This window comes from Pristis pectinata, chromosome 30 (genome assembly GCF_009764475.1).
Source record: "Pristis pectinata isolate sPriPec2 chromosome 30, sPriPec2.1.pri, whole genome shotgun sequence".
In the NCBI taxonomy this organism is placed as follows: Eukaryota; Metazoa; Chordata; class Chondrichthyes; order Rhinopristiformes; family Pristidae; genus Pristis; species Pristis pectinata.
In genome coordinates this window covers 9308000-9326633 of record NC_067434.1, presented here as the reverse complement: position 1 = coordinate 9326633, position 18634 = coordinate 9308000, and the positions used below count along the sequence as shown (strand labels likewise).

The window sequence follows — 18634 nt, the reverse complement described above, 5'->3', positions numbered from 1 at the left end:
ATGAGGTGGTATAAGAGCCAATTTATCAAAACTCATTTTTCTTTTCACAATAGCATCTCAAAACCAACATCTTGCAAGCCTACCTAGTTAAACCAGACTAATACCTGCAAAAGCAGGTGGGATGTCTTATGAGGAAGTGCTGGACATGCTAAGTGTTTCTACTGGAGTTTAAAAAAGTGAGGGAGAACTTGATTGAAATGTACAACATCCTGAGGGATTTTGATAAGGTGGATGCAAGAGGATATTTCTTCTTGTGGGAGAGTCTAGAATTAGAACTTAAAAGTATTTGGTTGCCCACTGAAGACAATTATGAGTTTTTTTTAAGAAAGGTGAGAGTCTTTGGAACTCTCTACTTCAAAGAGCAGTGGAAGTAGAATCTTCAAATATTTTTAAGGCAGAGTTGGATAGATTCTTGCTCAACAATGGAATGGAAGGTTATCAGGGGAAGATAGGAATCAAGTGATGACGTTAAAATCATCTAGATCAGCCATGACCTTATCAAGTGATGGAACAAGCTCAACAGGGCGGGTAGTGTTCTCCTGCTCCTAATGTGCATATTTACATGTAAACCTGTTACACTTACTTGGCTAGAGGCGAGCAGAGAGCTGAATTGACATTTGGAAAGTCAATGCTTCCCGATTCTATTATTTGACGACCAACGAGAAACTTTAAGCTGTTAGGATTTGGTGTGTCCAGGGTCTGTATTGTCATGAATCGAACTATAAGAGAAAAATGTTATATTTCAGAGTATTTCCTACAATAGAGCTTTAAATTATGCTTCATATGTACCCACCAGTTTCCCAATATACAAGCATGAGTCAATAGTAAATTCAAGTGCATTTACGTTCATTACAGATGAATCACTTTTAATCACCTGCCCAATCATCTGCTGATCTTTTCAGAATTTTCAGGATAAAGTTGTACTTTAAGGTGCAACAGAAAGAGACCAAAGATTTGACTCAGCTATATTGTGAGGGAACTGGTAAATGTGCCGCTCACAGCACAGGAAGGACACCACCAATGCTGTCTCCACAAAATACTCCAAAAGCCCCCTCAGGTCTGTGTTCACTCCTAGGCATATAGCCCTACGGCTGAGGCTCCAGTTACACTTAGTTGGCTACATTGGTCAGGTCATGTCATTTGCACTCCCAACACCAGACTCCTGAAATAGACACACTATTCCAAGTTCTGTCATGTAAGAGATTACTAAGCAAACAGAGGAAAATATTGAAGGATGTGTTTACAGCCTCCTTGAAGAAATGTAACACCTCTACTGACTCCTGAGAATTGTTTGGCCATGACCGCTTCAAGTGGTGAAGCAGCATTCAGGATGTTGAATGTGAAGAACTGTGTAAATGGCAGAAGGAGCACATGGTATCATAAACAACTGACCTGCCCACCCATCAGGCACGTCCTGCCTCAACATTACTGATCCTATGCATCAAGTTCACTTTACCACCATATCACAATATCCCTCAAATGCCCAACAACTGAGGGGGGGAGAATTCAACAGTGCTTTACAAAGGTTAAACTTTTAGTTACTTAATTGACTCCGATCTCTAGCTTTTTTCTGAGCAGTACACATCTGTTTGGCTTGGTTAACTGTGCTCTTCACTCTAGTAGTGTGGGTTTGAGCCAAATGTGCAGCTCTTTATGCCCGCTTTTCTAACCATATTATGTTATGCAACCTTTTGCTAAAGTAGCCTTAAAACAAGAAAGCTATTATAGTTTAACATTTAGAAGTAACTAAGCAGCTCACATTTAGCATCTTTCTTCAAAATATCCCAACAGCCAATGGAGCACTTTTAAGCCACCCTGAATTACAGGCTCAGGTCTTAAGATTTGGCTCAAACCCACAACGTTCAATGGAAGAACCCAGCAAAATAAGGCAAACTAATGCATAAAAAAAGCCAGAGATTGGAGTCTGATAAGTTACCCAGTTGATCTTTCCTGTCAGATTCAATGTTGATTTGGGAAAAGCATTTGAGTCCTCAGCAGAAGCCACCCTCTTCAGTAGAGCAGGTGCATGCACAAAATCATGAAAAAGATTGAGATGCATTTTTTTATTTAGATATATGAGAATTCATTCCTGAAGCAACTGGGAAAGTAATGATGAGGATAATGTTTTTCCAGGAAACAACATCTGCACTAAGTACCACATCCATTACAGGCTCCATTATTCTCTGCATAAAAGTCAGAGATTCAATGTGCCAAGATGTTTATTCTTAATTAATGCTACACCACATCTACACTTAATTAATACCAAACTAAGTATATAATTACCAATCTGCTCAATCACTATAATTAAACTCCACTCTCAATCATCAGCAATATGATGGAAATTATTGTCAGCAATGCTGTCAATTGACACCTGCTCTCCAATAACCCACTCATTGATAATTCTGGCAAGTGAATCACCTTCTGATTCCTTACAACTTTTCAACCATCTGTCAGGCAGGCGAGGATTGTGGTAGAATAATTTCCACTTGCCAGGACAACATGCAAGAAGCTTCACACAATTCTCAAGCAGCTTCGTACCATCCAAAAGCAAGCCCACTTGACTGGCAATTTATGTACTCATGAATAAACATTCATTCCCTTCACACTGGTGTACTATGGCTATATAGTACATGCATGGCATGAAATAATGCTCAGCAATGCACCGTCACAACTCCTATAAGTGAAATTGTCAAGGACAACAAATACCTCCAAATAAACCACCTACACTCTTCCATTCAAGTCATGTACTCTCCAGGGTTTTAAATATATTGTTGCCTTATCACCAGGTATAAATACTGGATCTCCCTTCCAAATGGCATTCTGGTGTGTCTTTACCACAAGAACTTCAATGACTGAAGAAGGCAACCAATGCCTAGACAAAGGCAATTAATGATGGGCATAAACACCAGGCTCATTGACATCCTGTAATTGAATAGTAAAAAAAAAACAATGATTTACTCAAATCATTAAAAAATCTATTTCAAGCAATAGGGCAACACACAAATGTGCTGGAGGAACTCAGCAGATCAGGCTGCATCAATGATGGGAAATGAACTATCGATGTTTCGGGTCGAGACCCTTGATCAGGACTGGAAAGAGGGGAGATAGCCAGAATATAAAGATGGGAGGGGTGGGGGAAGGGTGGAGCAAAAGCTGGCAGGTGAGAGAAATCGATGTTCATGCCGTCAGGTTGGAGACTACCAAGGCGGAATACGAGGTGCTGTTGAACATCGATCTCTCTAATTTCTGTTAACCACTCCCCTCTGTCCCTTCCCCTTTCTTTAAAATCATTAAAATCATCTTGATCCCACTGTCCCCCATCACACTCTCTCTTTCCCCTCCCCCACTCTCTCCATCTGCCCATCACCTATACATTCCTCCCATTGGTTCCCCTCCCCACTCCTTCCCTTTATTCCATGGACCACTGTCCTCTCCTATCAATTTCATCTTCCTCAGCCCTTTGTCACTTCCACCTATCACCTCCCAGCTTCTTACATCATTCCCACTCTCCTCTCTCCCCCACTAGGATCCACCTATCACTAGTCAGCTCTCGCTCCACTCCCTCCCCCCACTTTTTTTTATTCTGACTGTCTCCCCTCTTTCCAGGCCTGATGAAGGGTTTCAACCCGAAACGTCAACTGTTCATTTCCCTCCATAGATGCTGCCTGACCCACTGAGTTCCTACAGTTCCTTTGTATGTTGCTCCAGATTTCCAGCATCTGCAGTTTCTTGTCTCCCCTTTCTGGTGATGGGAACAGGTTAATCTTAATTCCTCTCCTCAAAATTGACTGATGACTTTCCAGCAGGGAAGTTATGCTTCATTATATGGCGTGATGAGAGCTGTGTACAGTATTGCTGTCCTTATTTAAGGAAGGATGTTAATGAATTGGAAGGAATGAGTAGCTTTACTAGTCTAATATCTGGAATGGTTGGGTTGCCTTATGAGAAAAGGTTGGACAGGCTAGGCTTGTTCCAAACTGGAGTTTGGAAGAGTGAGGGGGGGTGGGGGGGATTTGATTGAAGCTGAGGGGTCTTGACAGGGTAGATATGGAGAAAGTGTTTTCTCCTGTGGGAGAATCTAGAATTATAAGTCACTGTTTGAAAAGGGATTGCCCTTTTGAGATTGAGATAAGGCAACATTTCCTCTCCCTCGAAGGGCAGTAGACGCTAAGTCTTTGAATATTTTTGAGGCATAGATTCTTGTTAAGCAAAGGGGTGAAAGGTTACCCTGAGGACAGAAATGCAGAGTTAAGGTTACAGTTAGATTAACCACGATGTTAGTAAATGGTGGAACAAGCTTGAGGGGCCAAGTGGTCTATTCCTGTTCCTAATTCATATGTTTGTATGCAAATTACCCCTTGGCAACACAAAAATCCACAGAATTTCTGATCTGCATGGAATCTGCCAGATCCTGGAGCTACAATCAGATCTAATGCTGAGAATAAGGGTGGCAGACAAGATATAAGGAGACTTTATTTTGTTCCTAATCTGCATCTTGAGAATTGATAACACTAGTGCAATGAGTAGTAACTAAAATTTGGACAATACTTAACACCCAAGTCAAAGCTGAGTGGGTAATTGTATAGTCTGGCAGCAAGAGAATGTTCTCCTGTCGTACTAACAGGAAACAAAAAAAACACACAACTTCAGTAGCTTCTGCATGTGCACTAGCTGGACTATCCTAGGCAATCTATTCACTAAGGCACTAAGGCATATTCAAAGCTGAGATCAATAGATATTTGGATTCCAAGGGAATTAGAGGATATGGTGAATAGGTGGCAAAGTGGACTTGATGTGTATTGTCAGCCACAATCTTACTGAATTCCAGAGTCAACTGGATGGAGGGGTGGTGGGGGTGGGAGGGTTAGGGGAAGAGGCTGGTCATAGGGCATAAGCCTGATTCTATTTCTTTCTTTTAGGACTGTACTTTCTCATGCAAATTCCAGGAGTTAGTGTGTCTTATCAGGACCCATAATACAATATTAAAGAGCCTATAAAATTGGCAACATTCTTAATGTCATAAAATGGTATACTCAATTCTCAATGACATAATTTCTGCCATAATATCGGAATTGAGGTCCAGACATTGCAACATTACCTACTCAGCTCACAAAAATCAATATCAAAGTTATAAAAGCAAATCTGGTACAAGGCTTGCCAACTCTCTGTTAATTTTGGTTTCAAGTTTACATTTGATGTCAAGCTCAGCAAAGTAACTCAGCAATAGAACTATGACATTACTACTTGCCTTGAATTTGCAGTGAGCCACCCATGTTTACAGCTGCCCTACGATGGAGGGGAAAAAATATTAACTCTGTCACATCCCCTATTAAGAACTTAGTGCAAAGCTCAGCAGCAAGTTCGCACTGCAAATCCTGCCGTGTGGGGTAAGGAGATGGCAGAACAAGCATCACCAATGAAATTGCTAAGTCATGCACACCCCAACTTAGCTGGGTGTCAAAGCCGTGAAACACCCAATATTTCCGACATTCAAAAACGTTCAAAACTATTGAAGATTAATCAAAATAAAAGAATTGTGTTTTTAGAAAAACAAAAACATTACAAATAAATTCAAACAACAAAACAAACTGAGAAGTATTACTTTAATTCCTTGGAACAATTCACTCGATTGAACACCCAGTACCAGCTTTAAATTGATGCGGGTTTGTTGAGTGAATTTCCCCACTGTAAGTGCTGGGAAATGCTGCAACTTTGCAACATCAGATTCCATGAGGAACCCTGCGTCACAGTGGAGTCATGCAATTGCCAGTGCACTGCTGCCAGCAAGTTCAGGACTCCTGCGTTCATGGATGTACATGAGCAAATGTTAGTAGTCGTGGAGAGCTGCAGCCACTTCCCTGTAAAACTCACCCACAAGATAGATGAATTTAGCAGCCAATTTGAAACATTGCCTGCTTAGGAGCAACTAATGAATGATAATATATTTTAGATGACACTGATTAAAGATATTGGCCATGAGGAGAACCACCTTTCTTCCAATTATGCTCTGTAATTTTTAACATGCACTCAAAAAACAGTCTTAGCTTAATATAACATCCCGTGAGATACTACTGCCTTCAGTGAAATCATGCACTCCCTTAGTATTGCACACAGGTTGCTAATTACTAATGTTAATGTGAAGAAAGTCATCGTCTTTTACCAGTGCCACCCATTGTAAATCTGGCTCTCTACATCACTGAAGCAAAATAGAGATGATGACTGTTTATATGCAGTGAAAAGTAATTTCATTGTGCTGCACTCTAACAAGGCTCTATATAAATGGAAATATAATTTATTCTAGGCCACCAATGGCAGCTTTTAAGAACACCAATTATTTCCACCCTGCCTTATGCTGTTCGATCATTAAGGTCAGTCTTTCCTCTCTTATCATTTTGTAGCTGGAGACAGATTTAAGGGGTATTGTAATCTTCTGTTAATTCAACACACACAAAATGCTGGAGGAACTCAGTAGGTTAGACAGCATCTATGGAGGGAAGTAATAGATGCTGCCTGACCTGCCGAGTTCCTCCAGCATTTTGTGTGTTGCTCCAGATTCCAGCGTCTGCAGAATCTCCTGTGTTTCTGTTAATTCAGTCATTTTAGTTAATTCAGTCATTTTAGTCAATTCATTCATAATCAAGATGTACATTTCTTTAAGTATTAAACAAGTGAAAGAAATCAACTCCCATTCCACCTTGCTCTTTGCCTGCTGCTGGGTATGACGGGAAAGAATTAAACAATTTTTCTATGTTTAGATTATGTTAAAAGTCACTTTATGAAACAGCAAGTCCGAGCAATCTCTTCTGCTATAAAGTGCCTAATACACTCTTTCCTTCTAAAATTTTATATTAGAGTATTTAGTAGAATATTTTTGCAGCTCACCCATGCAATGTTGAAAACAATTACAAGTACTTATGGCAGTCAAGCATGCTATTTATACATGAAAATCTAATTACCAGAGCAGTACAAGTGGATGTACATGGTCTCTGCCTCATGTATGCAATTTTTTAATGCCAATTTGTCTGGCTGTATTTTAACCAAACCTTTTGTTCCTCGCCCCTAACAATATTCACCAAGATATACTTAAAAGGTAAAGATAGTCATTTAAAGATAAGCAATATATTGAAAACACTGGAGAATTCATTGTGAGATTCCACCAATAAGATAAAACTACAGAAACTCTATTAAGATACAAGTAGCCAGCATTGCATATAAATGTAATGCATTGACAAGACGAGCTTTGTCTCCCATCTAGTGGCTGAAACCATACCTGCAGATTAATACTTAGAACACAGAAACTTCATTGAAATGCTTGGAGAGCAAAAATTGCAGCAAAGCATTTGCAAGATATGCTTTCGATATATAGAAGGTATAAAAAAACAAATGAAAAATCTGTAGTTGTTATTTTTAAATGTGTCAATTTAAAGCTAAACTTTTTGTACAACAAAACACTTGAATTTGCAATATTGCCTGAATGATTAGTTACACTAACTCCAAACACGGCACTTTCAAGCGCCTGAATATGAAAACGGTAAAAGAATTAAGTTGTATTTAAGATCTGCAGCCTCTCTGATGCAAATTGACAGCCTTGTACTGAAAAGAGATTTACTTCATCAACGAACACTTCTGTGATGTATGATAAGTTGCTTTAGGAGAGACAAGTCCCTTAACACATTGACAGAAATAACACACACCGCTGAAAAAGTAATAAGAAGAAAGCATGTTGATGATTAGTCAGGATATCATCTCGTACAGACACAGGATTGCCACGGTACAGTGGAACAATAAAATCAGTCAAAATCAATTAAATCTAACACTCTTGAGTGTTATACTGAGGCTTTCATTGAATCTTAACCAAGGGCATCATTCATGCTTTCAAAGGGTAAATGCCAACTAATGAACATATAAATGAAAAATAATGTTCTTTTAAATATCTGCTGGCATTTTGCTGCCATTTGGACCAATATGGTAACGTGCACATGACAGCTCAATAGCAAAGGCTGTGTGCTGACTAACATGGATGTCAGATCCCATGACAGACTGTCAATAAACCTCACCAGCATTTTAACTCTCTTTGGAAGTTTTCATTAAGGTTTGATGTTTACCAAGATAAATGAGGTTTTCAACAGAAGTTGCTTGTTTAAAGCCAACAGGATGGGGTTCTACTTAAAATACATCTCAAAATGGCAATTTTTATTTTAGGTTACAATATAATCTTAGCTATTATGTAGTAAGATTTAATGTATTCAATTATTTAAGAATTCATCTTATCCATACATAAACAGCACACATCTTGTGCCACAGGCACATATCATGTTTCAAAATAAACAAATGAAACAAAAGTAACATTTAAGAACAAATATAAAGTACAGCCTTTTAATTAGCTTTTATAGAAACTGATTCAATTTGGTTTTCTCTCAACATTAATACATTATTCGGAACAGAGAAATATATTGTATCTATTCTTTAGCAAGTTTCGAGATTTGCAACTGTTATATTAAAGGTGGCACATTAACAAAAAATAAACTCTATTTACAAATACAGAATAACCTCAAGATGATTATTAGCAATGTGTAATTGAAGTTTTTTTTACATGAGCAAAACTTTTTCACTGTACCTCGGTACATGTGACAATAGTAAACTAATTTACCAATTTACAATATTTTATAATGCATTTGAATGTTAATCTCAGGTGTTGAAGCCAAGTGATTCAATCAGCCCAGGGAAATCAATTATCTGGTAAAGTAAGATTGATTCACTATGGACTCAGCACCAAAAGCTATAAATCCATCTGAGGAGTCAAATGGAGAACAGAATAACATTTATAACCTTATGTTTATAACTAAGAAAGAGGAGTTTCAGTGAGGCAAGTATGAATGTCTATATACATTAAATAATGGAAAAACACAATAAACTCAGTCCCAGACTGCCAATGAATATTGAAGATATATTTATATGAATAAATCATGTAGATAGAGGCAGCATCTATCATCAAAGATCCCACCTTCTTGCAGTTACCATTGGGCAGAAGGTACAGAAGCCTGACGTTCCACACCACCAGGTTCAAGAACAGCTACTCCCCTTCAACCATTCGGCTCTTGAACCAACCGGCACAACTCTAATCACTATAGCAACATTATGACCACTTTGCACGACAATGGATTTTGTTTTTTCTTGTAAAAATTGTGTTTATGTTTTTCTTGTGAATGTTGTATCTCTGATGCAACGTGCCTGTGATGTTGCTACAAGTAGGCTTTTCACTGCACCTGTGCACACACGTAGTTGTGGATATGACAATAAATTTGGACTTTGATCTGGAAATAAATTATAAGGAAAGTTCTGGGGAAATGGGATTGATAACATTGCTCTGACAGTTAGCATAGACCCAGTAGGTCAAATGGACTCCTTCTATGCCATAAGAAAACTTGAGAAAAAAATGAGAAAATATACTAACAGTTACATTTTTTGTGCTTTATTAAACCTAGCAATCTATTGACAGTTTCTTACTCTTAAAACCTACTGTGTTTCAGATTACTGAATTACTCAAGAGAAATCAAAAACCTTCAGTCATTGGAATCTTGCTGCCCCTGGCACTAACTACAGTAAAACTCAGATAATCCAGCATGCTCAGGACTTTGGTGGCATTGGACTGACATACCAGCAGTTGGACTGTTAAGTGCATGCAACACACTTTTAATTCACTTTTTATTAAGATGCTCCATAGCAGTAGAGGTTGAAACCCTTTGGTCCAGCAACTCCTGTGGTCCAGTATGTTTTGAATCTGTTGTACAGATCTGTACTAGTTAACTAATTCTAACTAACGTCTAAAATTAACAAGATCTATACTAATCTATAGCTATTTAACCTACCAGTGCAACTTTTGCAATCTCAGCCAATAGCAATATCAGCCAACAAAGAATAAAATCCAATGGACTAATTTAATTACAGGAATATAAACAAATTTTCAGAACGTTTTTAAAATATATTTTGCACTGCACTCTGTGTGGTGTAATTTATGAATAAATATATGTATATAGAACCAATATTTACTATCCATGATGATCTTGCATTCAACTCAATACATTTTTCCTCACCTGCATTTGAAACATAGAACAGCACAGCACAGGCCTTTCGGCCCACTATGTTATGCCGACCTATATAAACCTACTCCACGATTAATCTAACCCTTTCCTCCTACATAGCCCATAACCCTCCACTTTTCTTACATCCACGTGCCTATCTAAGGAGTCTCTTGAATGTCCCTAAGCATTACCCTGATGAAACCTAAGCAAAACAAAAATCATTACATCAACTCCCTGATAATCCACCATCTGATCAGAAATCTCAACTGCTTCACATCTTGGTCTATGGAAACTTCAGGTTATGGGTAGTTCTTGGAACACTTTCGTAACCCGGGGAATATAAAGAACAGTTTTCATGCTCGGGAGGCATTTTCTATGGTCCAGCATTAGTCAGATCCCAAGGTTACCAGACTAGAGAGTTTCAACTGTATAATACATTTTCCTGTGAACCCAATAATAACGGAGTACAGGAAACAGAACCCATTGGATTTAAAGGAAGCCTAGGAACTGGAGCCCGCTGTGTTTGAAGGAACTGTGGGAACCTCAGGTCCTGGTGCACTTGAAATAACCATGAGAACCCGTGGCAGTGGTGTGATAAAGGGACCACGGGAACCCTGGGCTCCAGTGTGATGAACAAAAGTCAGGAACCCCTGGACCTAGAGATGTAGATACCAAACAGTTACGATTTCTGAACAATCAGATAGTAGACTACTAAGGAGTTGCTGTATTGATTTTTTTTGTTTAGATTTCAAGTGCAGGGGAGGAAAAATGTGTTGAGTCGAATGCAATATCATTACCAATAGTATATATGGTGCTATATACATATATCCACATATAAATTACACTGCATAGAGTGTGGTACAAAACACATTTTAAGAAAATTCTGAAAATTTTGTTATATTCTGTAATTAAACTAGTCCATTGGATTTTATTCCTTGCTTGCAGCAAGAAGTTATATTACAGTGTGTGGTTTCATTTCATTTCCTTTTTTATTTAGTGCTGATTTTATGTTGACTTTACTACTATTTATTCTCAAATGCATTAGAAATAGTGTTTCCCGTCTCAACAATAGTGACCATAAGAGAATTTGGCTTAATATTGTTATGGAAAAGGAGAAAGCAAATTTAAAGCTAAAAAATTCTCCTTGTAGAGATAATTACAGGTGACTAGTGAAGGGATCTATGGCCAGGGGACAGGAAAGATTGGCCAGAAAATTGGCAAGGGCAGTGAAGGAGAGTATCATAGTTTTAGTTTGCTGTATACAGACCAATTTACTTATCAAATAATTCACATGTAGGAAAACACAGGCAGAACACTAGAAAGAACAACTCATTGAAACAGAAAAAAATCTGTTGTTTCTGGTTTATTCATTTCAACATTTCTTAAAAGTCGAGGGATCGAGTTTCAGAGCCGCGAGGTAATGATGCAGCTCTATAAAACTCTGGTTAGACCACACTTAGAGTACTGTGTCCAGTTCTGGTCGCCTCATTATAGGAAGGATGTAGAAGCATTGGAAAGGGTGCAGAGGAGATTTACCAGGATACTGCCTGGTTTAGAAAGTATGCATTATGAGGAGAGACTAAGGGAGCTAGGGCTTTACTCTGTGGAGAGAAGGAGGATGAGAGGAGACATGATGGAGGTGTACAAAATATTAAGAGGAATAGATAGAGTGGACAGCCAGCACCTCTTTCCCAGGGCACCAATGCTCAATACAAGAGGGCATGGCTTTAAAGTAATGGGTGGGAAATTCAAGGGAGACATCAGAGGAAGGTTTTTCACCCAGAGAGTGGTTGGGGCATGGAATGAGCTGCCTGGGGCGGTGGTGGAGACAGGTACATTGGTCAAGTTCAAGAGATTACTAGATAAACATATGGAGGAATTTAAAATAGAGGGATATGTGGGAGGAAGGGGTTAGATAGTCTTAGGCGAGGTTTGAAAGGATAGCACAACATTGTGGGCCAAAGGGCCTGTATTGTGCTGTACTGTTCTATGTTCTAAAACGATCAATTGTGTTTTTATTCTTGAAAACACAATGTGCAGGTGCCAGATGCACCTTCTGGGAGATATTGTGCACTGGAAACAATATACTGATAAAATCACGACTTTGATATGTTTCATGGTATGGTGCTGTTATGGTATTGGTGCTGTTATATTGGAAAATTTATTGCGAACATTAGATGACTTAAAAAGGAATAGGATTTCATTACTTTAATTTTATTAGATAATGCAATTTATGTAGTCCTGGTGTTTTAATCTCTCGCAACTAATGCCTTCAAAATTCTTCCATATTCTTAAAATGTGATTGCACTATATTTCCAAACAGCCCACCAGAATTGAAAATTCTGCTTGCGGAAGGTAAAATCAGGTTCTCACAATAGAATATAACTGCTCCTATCTCACTGATAATATAAATGATTTCAGTATATCACTGATATACAGAACTATTCCATCAATGTTAATACATGTACTGTAAATACATCAGCAACAGTTTAATCCTTTGGTTTTTACCTTGATAAGACAGATGCATCCCACTGGACTACAAGCTGCCATAATTATCTAACAACTTTCATTAACTGGCAATCTCAGTAGTAGCATTTTTAACCCAACTACACCAGCAGCAAAACCACTTTATTTTTCCCTCCTTTTCTGTCAGGAAATTCACATCGAAGCATTGCAGAGAAAGCAACAACACCTTTGGAATGGTGCACATTTCTGGCATATGCTACTTACACTTCATTATATGTGTTATTTACGCCATACGTCAATAATATACTGCTTGACTGGCTCTCCACTTACACAACGTTGGAAAGACTTATTGTTCCTATCCAAGTAAACTTGCTTTTTTTTTAAAAGGATCAATGTCATTAGGATCAATTTCCTTCCTCCAGAAAATTCCACATTGAAAAAAGTTACTATTGGTAATGCTTCCTCCATTGTTTTACACAATGCATTCCAGACTGTGGTAACTCACTACATAAATAAATTCTCACCTCTATTTCTTTAGCTCTGTCTTCACTGTGACCAGACATTATCTCTCCTTATTTACTCAAATGATAACACTTCTACTAAATTTCCACTGTCCTAAAGAAAACCATTCCAGCTTTTCTAGCCTCTCTACATAAGCATCTCTGGTGTTGTGCTATTCCTCTGCAACCTCTCTTAAAGACCTTGATATCCTACTTAAACTACCTAAAGTTATATGCTCAGAAATAGCTACAACATTACAGCTGAAGTTTAAATAATGACTTATAAATGTTAAGCTACAACCTCCTTGTCTTTGATTCCTATGCAACATCACTAATTGAACTTTATGACTGGCATCATTTGCTCTAATTTACTTGCATGTTAAAATTCCTCAATGCACATCCCTTCAGTTTTTAAGGGCATCAGTACCAGATTCACCTGTTCTAAACAGACATATCAATTTGCGCTGCAGCCTTTTCTGTACTCTGATCTCAGGTCCACACCCATTTTGACCTCTTCATTCTTTCTACAAAATTGTAGTGCTTCATATTTGCTGCACTAGACTACCACTGCAAATCTTGCAATTCAACACCATATCTGTTTTCTGAATTTTATCCCTCTAACTATACGTCACATCTTTAAAATAAAGAACAAATACTTCATTGATTACCCAAGTTTATGACTGGAAGGCATGCAATACAACTTAACTGGCATTGTATATCTGTTCTAAAATTTCTCAAATCTGATCTCTAGAGATATCCTACACCAGTATGGTTCACAATTACCATCCTTGAAGGATATCTTCAAACATGTGGAAAAACAACTTCTTCCAGATGAAATGCAAAAGATTTCAAGCCCACAGCATTCTTCTTTCTATTAACAGAGTTTGAAGGGATATAATGAAGATGGACCTATACCAAATCATAGTATTGCCTGAATTTTCATTACTCTTTTCAAATTTGCAGATTCGTTAAAATAGAAAGCAAAATCTAACAATCTTATTTAACATAAGGGGAAGATTTCTTAACTGCAAAAACATGAACAGGAACAAGCTCAGAATTTCAATGGAAATGGTAGAGGAATCTGCCTGATATTAAAACTTAAGCATTGACTTAAGGAGTTCACTACAAAAGGAGTTAAGAGATGCAAAAACACAAACACATCTTGTTTATGCATCCATTGACAGTTCTCAGAAAAAACACGAGCTACTTGTTGCTTTGTAGACCTGATAATGGAATGGAGTACATTTCAATCAATATACCTTTGCAGACATAACAGATTCAAGCACAGTTCAACCAGGATTTGCAGCACTGTGTCAAGAATAACCGTGACTGCCTTCCTCATGCATGACAAAAATTCAAAGATTTTACAACAAACATACCCGTGGCAAACTCAGCTCCTGGTGGAATCAGAAACATTGGTCTCTCTACACATCTTGAAGTTGAACTCAAGGCAGAATGAACATTTCTCAGATTATTTCTGAAGATTAGGCTACAATTTAAAACAAACAAAATGTAATTGTTTACATCATTTTATGAATATTGCTTTCATGTTAGAACTATTATGTCAAAATACCATGCCTCAAAGCTGCTTCAGTAGACTATTACAAAAGAGCCAAGGCATTAGAACACAGAGGGTGTAAAAGATAAGAAAGTTAAGTGTCTTGTTGCTTTTGAAAGTTCGTTTTATCTCACTAGCAAATAACATTTCTTGCATTACTTTTTCCAGTTGGATAGCTTAGGAATGGAAGCAGAAAAATAATTTTAACCTTTCACGAACATATTTAAAAGACCTGGAGTGAGTTTGTACATGACTTTCTAGAAACAAAAACGTAAAAGCCACTTTATGTGCATAAACTTGTGCACAACAGCAATATTCTCATCTCCTGAAGACAACAGCTGTCATATTTGTTTGATTAGGTGGGTGTCACTGGGAATGCATTTCTAATTATTCTGAACTGAGTGGCTTGGGTGGACCATTTCAGTGGGTCTGAAGTCACATAAAGACCGGGAATGAAAAGATTTTGTTTTCACAACCTGATATCTTCAGAGTTACAATTAAGAAAGATTATGCAATAGTTAAAAGAATAGGACTGTCAAATAGAAGATGACTTTTTTCAAATCCATCTTATTAAGTAAGTAAATGAATGGAATTACTATCAACAGTACAGCTAACTTGCGTTATAATATTGGCACTATATAACTGAAGTTGGTCAATAAGAAGGAGTTGATCATTAATGTCAAAAACAGAAAATGCTCGGAAAACTCAACAGGTCAGGAAACATCTGTGGAAACATTTCAGGTCTGCGACCCTTCTGAAGAAGGGGAGTGAATCATTTGGAATTCAAAGTTTGGAATACAATGTTGGCAAGATCAGATGCACTTTTATTTAAATAAAAACACATCAATAGACAGCACAAAACAAACTGCTGGAGTAACTTGGCACGTCAAGCAGCATCTGTGGAGGAAAAGGGATGGTCAACATTCTGGGTTGAGACCCTGCATCAGGACTCATTTGACCCGCTGAGTTCCTCCAGCAGTTTGTTTTGTGCTCCAGATTCCAGCATCTGCAGTCTCTTGTGTCTAAATCAATAGACAGCTCCGTCAAGTCGAGTTTATAGTCACGTGCACAAGTAGTGAGGTATAGGTATAATGAAAAACTTGCTTGCAGCAACAGCACAGAGGTACAGACAACAGACAGAATATAAATGATACATAAATTATCCATAAAAGTAAAAACTGTGCAAAAGCAAGACCTCAGTGCAAAAAAAAGATACAATCACAGACAAGTCCATAGTAGTGCAAGTTGTGCAGGTGGGTTCGAGAACCTGGAGACACAAGATGCTGGCATCTGGAGCAACTGACAATCTGCTGAAAGAGCTCAGCGGATCGAGCAGCATCTGATGGTTGTAGTAATGTAGCTGTCACTGATCACATGTGCTACATTCCCAAAATACTTAGTGAATAACAAAGGTTTAAAAACAAAACCCGCAACTGGAAACTCAGTAGGGACAGTATGCATTTGGGATCAGTAAGCAAATTAAAGATGGCAGCTCCAGAATGAAAAGATGGTCTCCACAGGCTGGCCACCCTCCCTCCTGCTATAACAGAGACCAGGCCAAGTGTAAGGGGAATACTTTCCAAAAGGTTTCAGTTCTCAAACATAAATCATCAGCCAGCGAGACCCCACCACAGACAGGGAGCTCATTAGGCTGAGAGATTGGGGGGGGGGGGCGGGGATCAGTGGTTCGTGGGGATCGTCGGTCGTGGGGGGGGTTGGGGTGTCGGGGTCGGTTGGGTGAGGGGGGGTCGGTTGGGGGGGTGGGGGTGTCGGGGTCGGTTGGGTGAGGGGGAGTCGGTTGGGGGTATCGGGGTTGGTTGGAGGGTGGGGTTGGTTGGGTGAGGGGGGTCGGTTGGGTGAGGGGATGGTGGGGAGGGGGTGTCGGGGTCGGTTGGGTTGTGGGGGTTGGTTGGGTGGGGGGGTCGGGGTTGGTTGGGGGTGTCAGGGTTGGTTGGGTGAGGTGGGGTCGGGGGTCGGTTGGGTGAGGGGGGGTCGGGGTTGGTGGGTGAGGAGGGGTCGGGGGTCGGTTGGGTGGGGGTGTCGGGGTTGGTTGGGTGAAGGGGGTCGGGGTTGATTCGGTGAGGGGGTGGTGGGGTGGGGGTGTCGGGTTGGTTGGGTGGGGGGGTCGGGGTTGGTTGGGTGAGGGGGGGTCGGGGTTGATTCGGTGAGGGGGGTGGTGGGGTGGGGGTGTCGGGGTTGGTTGGGTGGGGGGGTCGGTGGGGTGGAGGTGTCGGGGTTGGTTGGGTGAGGGGGGGTCGGGGTTGATTCGGTGAGGGGGGTGGTGGGGTGGGGGTGTCGGGTTGGTTGGGTGAGGGGGGGTCGGTGGGGTGGGGGTGTCGGGGTCGGTTGGGTGAGGGGGGGTCGGTGGGGTGGGGGTGTCGGGGTCGGTTGGGTGAGGGGGGGTCGGGGTTGGTTGGGTGAGGGGGTGTCGGGGTTGGTTGGGTGAGGGGGTGTCGGGGTTGGTTGGGTGAGGGGGGGGGTCGGGGTTGATTCGGTGAGGGGGGTGGTGGGATGGGGGTGTCGGGGTTGGTTGGGTGAGGGGGGGTCGGGGTTGATTCGGTGAGGGGGGTGGTGGGGTGGGGGTGTCGGGGTTGGTTGGGTGAGGGGGGGTCGGGGTTGATTCGGTGAGGGGGGTGGTGGGGTGGGGGTGTCGGGGTTGGTTGGGTGAGGGGGGGTCGGTGGGGTGGGGGTGTCGGGGTCGGTTGGGTGAGGGGGGGGTCGGGGTTGATTCGGTGAGGGGGGTGGTGGGGTGGGGGTGTCGGGGTTGGTTGGGTGAGGGGGGGTCGGGGTTGATTCGGTGAGGGGGGTGGTGGGGGTGTCGGGGTTGGTTGGGTGAGGGGGGGTCGGGGTTGATTCGGTGAGGGGGTGGTGGGGTGGGGGTGTCGGGGTTGGTTGGGGGGGGGGGGGGTCGGCGGCTCCACACCTGCTCGCCGGCCGCCACCGCCTGAGCAGCAGCCGCAGCCTCCCGCCGCCCAGCGCCGCCATCGCCCGACTGCAGCAAGGACCCCCCGCCCGCACCACCAGCTCCTCGCACACTGCCTGCTTCCCCACCCAAACAAAATACCGGAACCACAACAACCGCCTTATAATCCATTCTCAAGACTTCATAAATCTAAAGAAAAGATTTTCGGGGAAAAAAAAACCCAAAACTGTTCACCTAAAGTAAACAGGCACACCGGAGCCGACTCGGAAAGCTGCGAGGCCCACAGGCACGTTGGATTCCTGCCTCTGCAGGAGAGCGCCAGAGTGGGGCTGCAGAATGGCACGGTGAATGGAAAAATGCAAAATGCACCGGGTAAATCTGAATTATTTTGTACCTTTGGGTTTCTTCTGTTGGAATTTTTGTTAAGCAAACAGAAAAAGGAGCGTAAACGGCAGTGAGGTTGCAATAAGCGGGAGAAATGCTGAATTGATGTGCGGGCGCGTACCGGCTGACGGCACCGCGCACGCGCACGCGCACGTCGGGCGGCCGGCGGCAACGCGCACGCGCCTGGCGGACGCGTCGGTTGTCCCGCTCAGGAGCGTGCGGGGGGTCGCCGGCTGCCGGCCGCAACACGCATGCGCGTACACGGCCGCCGGCAGCGCGCCCGTCAGTCATGTGGTCATTCATTCAGTGTGTCTGTGGGTGGGGAAAGGATTTGCTACTTGATGTTTTTCTTTTTAAAAAGTAAACAGCTGAAATGTGGGAATCGGATGCTACAGTCCTTTTAGCAGCATTTTTAAACAGTGATTGAACTGGACTTCTTAACATAGAATTCATGCATTTTTCATTAATTTCAGTAAGTAGTAAATGCAACAGTATCTTTACAGCTTCTCACAACGTAACATTTTATAGAAATGCATTATCCTATCTTAGCACTTTAAACAGTTGGAATATTGCATTTTCTGTGTTGTCAGTGTTCAGTCTCCAGTACATCAGGTAGGTAAAGTGAATTTGTAATGTAAAGTGATGTTTTGTGGACAATGTCTTTACAAAACCTGAGAGCAGTTAACGGAATGTGGACGGTACAGTGACGCAACTGGTCTCA

At 41.2% G+C, this 18634-nt stretch overlaps 2 protein-coding genes across 3 annotated transcripts in view; one reads left to right on the top strand and one right to left on the bottom strand.

The window, feature by feature from the left end:
- Positions 1–17611, bottom strand: part of LOC127584684 (NFU1 iron-sulfur cluster scaffold homolog, mitochondrial-like) — a 34661-nt gene extending 17050 nt beyond the window's left edge. Inside the window, exons 1-3 of the mRNA XM_052041559.1 lie at positions 17530–17611; positions 14428–14537; positions 584–719 (exon numbers count right to left, since the gene is read on the bottom strand). Of these exons, the coding sequence (XP_051897519.1) occupies positions 584–719; positions 14428–14537; positions 17530–17591 (308 nt within the window). The 5' untranslated portion in view covers positions 17592–17611. The remainder of the gene's footprint in view (positions 1–583; positions 720–14427; positions 14538–17529) is intronic.
- A 635-nt stretch (positions 17612–18246) lies between these two features.
- The window catches only part of LOC127584683 (progestin and adipoQ receptor family member 3-like), a 33862-nt gene continuing 33474 nt past the window's right edge, over positions 18247–18634 (top strand). The window contains exon 1 of one of the 2 annotated variants that reach the window (XM_052041557.1): positions 18247–18385. The gene's annotated coding sequence lies outside the window, so the exon portion shown is untranslated. The other variant, XM_052041558.1, reaches the window with a different exon arrangement.